Source organism: Alnus glutinosa, chromosome 13, assembly GCF_958979055.1.
Source record: "Alnus glutinosa chromosome 13, dhAlnGlut1.1, whole genome shotgun sequence".
Taxonomy (NCBI): Eukaryota; Viridiplantae; Streptophyta; class Magnoliopsida; order Fagales; family Betulaceae; genus Alnus; species Alnus glutinosa.
In genome coordinates this window covers 3,990,647-3,994,062 of record NC_084898.1, presented here as the reverse complement: position 1 = coordinate 3,994,062, position 3,416 = coordinate 3,990,647, and the positions used below count along the sequence as shown (strand labels likewise).

The following is a 3,416-nucleotide window of genomic DNA, read 5'->3' as shown; positions in this document are numbered from 1 at the left end:
CATGTGAGTCTTAAATATTCAATGGTTGATCTTAAAAAAAAAAAAAAAAATTGTTAAAAGTTGTATAAAAATTGTACAATAAACATTACTCTAATACAATAGAGGGTTTTTTTTTTTTTTTTTTTTTTTTTTTTTTTTTTTTTTAATTTTTAATTTTGGCATCTGCCAAGCAAAGTGAGCCCAAACATAAGTAAACTAAATAAACATTATTATTTTTTCCCAATATGCATGTTCGATTATGGTATCAAATAACCTGTGATACCAAGGTAAATAAGGTACTCTATTTTCCAGCCAAGAATATGCAACACATTTATTTTATTTTATTTTTTATGATTGGAATCCCTTCAATGTATGGCCATTTCGTATATCCACTGTTCCGTTTATGCAACACATTAATTTCTCCTCTACTCTTTGAAGTTATTCGTATAAGACACAAATTTCCATGATGAAAGAACTTGCAGTCTTATTTCATTTAGTTTTCTATTATACAGCTGAGCTGAGCACCACCACAAAAAAAAAAAAAAAAAAAAAAAAAAAAAAAAAAAAAAATCTCAGATCTTATTTTCACGAAGCTCTCAAAGCCTCGGATACTTGTTCAAAAACCAAGAAGTTCTTTCACTCCTCACTTAAACTTCCAACCATCTCAAGAGGGAAACGAGGAGACCCTCTTGGGCAAAACACAACCCTATAATTAGTCCCACCAGGGCATGTAAATGTGCTTGTAGGATCATCCTGAGGGTAACTATAAGCATCTGGGCACCTAGCCTTGAAAAACTTTGAGAAATTGGTTGGTCCACAGCTCCCTTGCCCTTGAGTGCAGCAATATTCATTGCTCTTGAAAACTGTACACGGGTTGTTGCATCCATCTGGGGCCCTCAACTCCCCGGGGCACTGCCCGTTGATGTCTGCAGTGCACTTAATTCCTCGACACCCTCCAGAAGTTGGGCTGAAGTCCATAGGGATGTTGAACCCGTCCACTAGGGAGATGTCAATGAAATCTTTGTTACCTGTTAAAATATAAATTAAATAATTGAATTAAACATTTTTTATCAACTTAAACTTTTAAAATAAGTAACATGATATAAGAAAAGATATTTAACGCTTAAGCTTATGAGATAAGTGGTGATTTAATATTACCAAATTGGTTTAGGGCGTATTCAGCTAAGGTGTTAGGAGGGGCACCCCAGCCTCTGCAGTCTAGGACTCCACCGCAGTCCCCGGTCTTGCAATGGCCACGACCACCAGCATCAAAGTTACAACTTGTTCTGCCCCAAATACGTGCCATGGCAGTGCCCGCGGCCACATTGAGGGTCCAACTTTGGCCATGGTCTAGGCGGCGACCACCGCCGGGGCTGGCTGCTGCCCAGACAGTGTGAGGACACTCATTGCGGATTTCGAAGACGGCTGCTTGGGAGGAGTCGAGAAAGAAGGTGATCAAGAGGAGTTGGATGGACAACAAGAGGTTGGCCAAGGAAACCATTTTTATGTAGCTGGCTTGTGCTTGGTTCAATTGGCTCTATTGCTGGGTTTATATAGCAAGAGGACGGGTGGCTTTTGGCTTGATGCACATAATTGCGATTATACAACTTTTATTAAAGTAAAGGTGGAGGCAGCTTCTTGCCTACTTCATAATGAGGATAAAGTCCAAAATGAAGGCTGCTTTCGAGAAGAGAATAAAGTTAGGTAGTTATCCTCTAAAGAATCATTCATCTGACACAATTTTTATTTTATTTGCATCGAGTAAACTGTTTTTGTTAAAGTATTGATTAAGTGATTAAATTTATTTATTTTTATTAGCTTAGGCTTTTGAGATAAGTGGTGATTTAACATAGTATCAGAGTCAAAGGTCTTAAGTTTGATCATTGTTTTCGTCATTTACTCTATTTTCAATTATACACCCAGTGTTGAGCTCACACGTGAAAGGAAGTGTTAAAGTATTAATTAAGTGATTAAATTTATTTCTTCCTATCGATTTAAACATTTAGATAAGTGGTGATTTAATGGTTTCAAGGTTTATTGTTAAAGAAAAAGATCATCAATTGATCTTAATTTTGTTTAGACAACAGTTGATCACAAGTACTCTGTGGGTTAGAGTAGTCACTTTGGCCGGGATGAGCTGATACTGCTTTCTCAGCCCATGTTTTGATGGGAAAACTTTCAAAGAACCAATGTAAAGTCATCATGCACCATGATAGCTGGTCTCATCAAATCATTTAGAGGAATATATATGATCTGGTTTTAATTATGAGATCGGGTCTCTTACAATTGTTTGTTCTCTTACAATTATTTGTTTCAATAGTTTATGAGAGGTTTATGAGGACTTATTCATGCATATAGATTATATATTAAGAACCTTTCACGAATTATAGTCCGGCAAACCTCTTTAACTGATGCACACCTCTTGTTCGATAGAATTCCTGAAGACAATTTATTTCTGTGGAATGTTTTGATTCGGGGGTATGCGTGGAATGGTCCGTATGAATCTGCAATTTCGCTTTATAACCAAATGCTTGATTATGGCCTCGCACCTGATAATTTTACCTTCCCGTTTGTGCTCAAGGCATGCTCCGCACTTTCTGCCATTGAAGAGGGGAGGAACATTCATGAACACGCGATATGGACTGGGTGGGAGACGAATGTGTTTGTGGGAGCGGTTTTAGTTGACATGTATGCAAAGTGTGGTTGCGTGGAGAGTGCTCGACAAGTTTTTGACAAAATTGAAGTAATAGATGTTGTGCTATAGAATTCTATGCTTGCTGTTTACAGCCTTTTTATTATATTATCAAATTCCTTAGGCCAGAGGAGGCCGGCGCTATACCAGCATGGCATTCAAAGATCCGTGTTGAATGGGTGCCCAGAAGGTGTTTGATGAAATGTCTGACAGAAATGACGAAATTAATTGTTGAGCAACACATCTGATGAAATTACTTTTGCTTTAACACAAGCCTGTTAATGACCAAAAATCCATGTTGAACGAATTCTGTCTGGAGCATATACACGAAGACATGAAAATTGTCTTCCAGGTGGGGCACGAAGATCACTTACTATGTTTACACTGTTCACTCAAGAGTACGGATAATAGATAATGTCACTCAGGCAAGAACATAATTTAGGTTGTCCAGCTAGTTGAGCTCAGTTTCAACTGTTGTGGATGATGTTTTTTTCTCAAAAATAATTCTCCTAAAATATGCAGATTTACTTATCTATCTGCCCAGCAAAGATGATGTCAGTATAAAGTCGATAACTATTGAGAGGTTTACTCTTAAAGACATAGAGACAGCCGCCGAGAACTACAAAACCTTGATAGGTGAAGGAGGTTTTTGATAAGGATCCACTAGATTGATGGATGGGTTGTGAATGGAATTGAATGAAAAAATGATAATGGAATTGATAAATAATCCACTTGAGGTAGGAAA

General features: G+C 37.4%; 1 protein-coding gene across 1 annotated transcript; it reads right to left on the bottom strand.

Moving 5' to 3' along the window:
• Positions 1-540: 540 nt before the first annotated feature.
• Positions 541-1,516, bottom strand: LOC133853711 (thaumatin-like protein 1). The gene is made up of 2 exons (XM_062289724.1): positions 1,138-1,516; positions 541-1,007 (listed from the first exon to the last, which is right to left on the bottom strand). Exons 1-2 carry the CDS (start codon positions 1,478-1,480, stop codon positions 616-618), a joined length of 735 nt encoding a protein of 244 aa, XP_062145708.1. The 5' UTR covers positions 1,481-1,516; the 3' UTR covers positions 541-615.
• Positions 1,517-3,416: the final 1,900 nt, after the last annotated feature.

What these genes read in the sequence shown, in the direction of transcription:
- LOC133853711 (XM_062289724.1), bottom strand. Translation starts at nt 1,480, where the DNA reads ATGGTTTCCTTGGCCAACCTCTTGTTGTCCATCCAACTCCTCTTGATC. An exon ending in ATACGCCCTAAACCAATTTG is followed by an intron (nt 1,008 to 1,137) that starts GTAATATTAAAT and finishes ATATTTTAACAG; the next exon opens with GTAACAAAGATTTCATTGAC.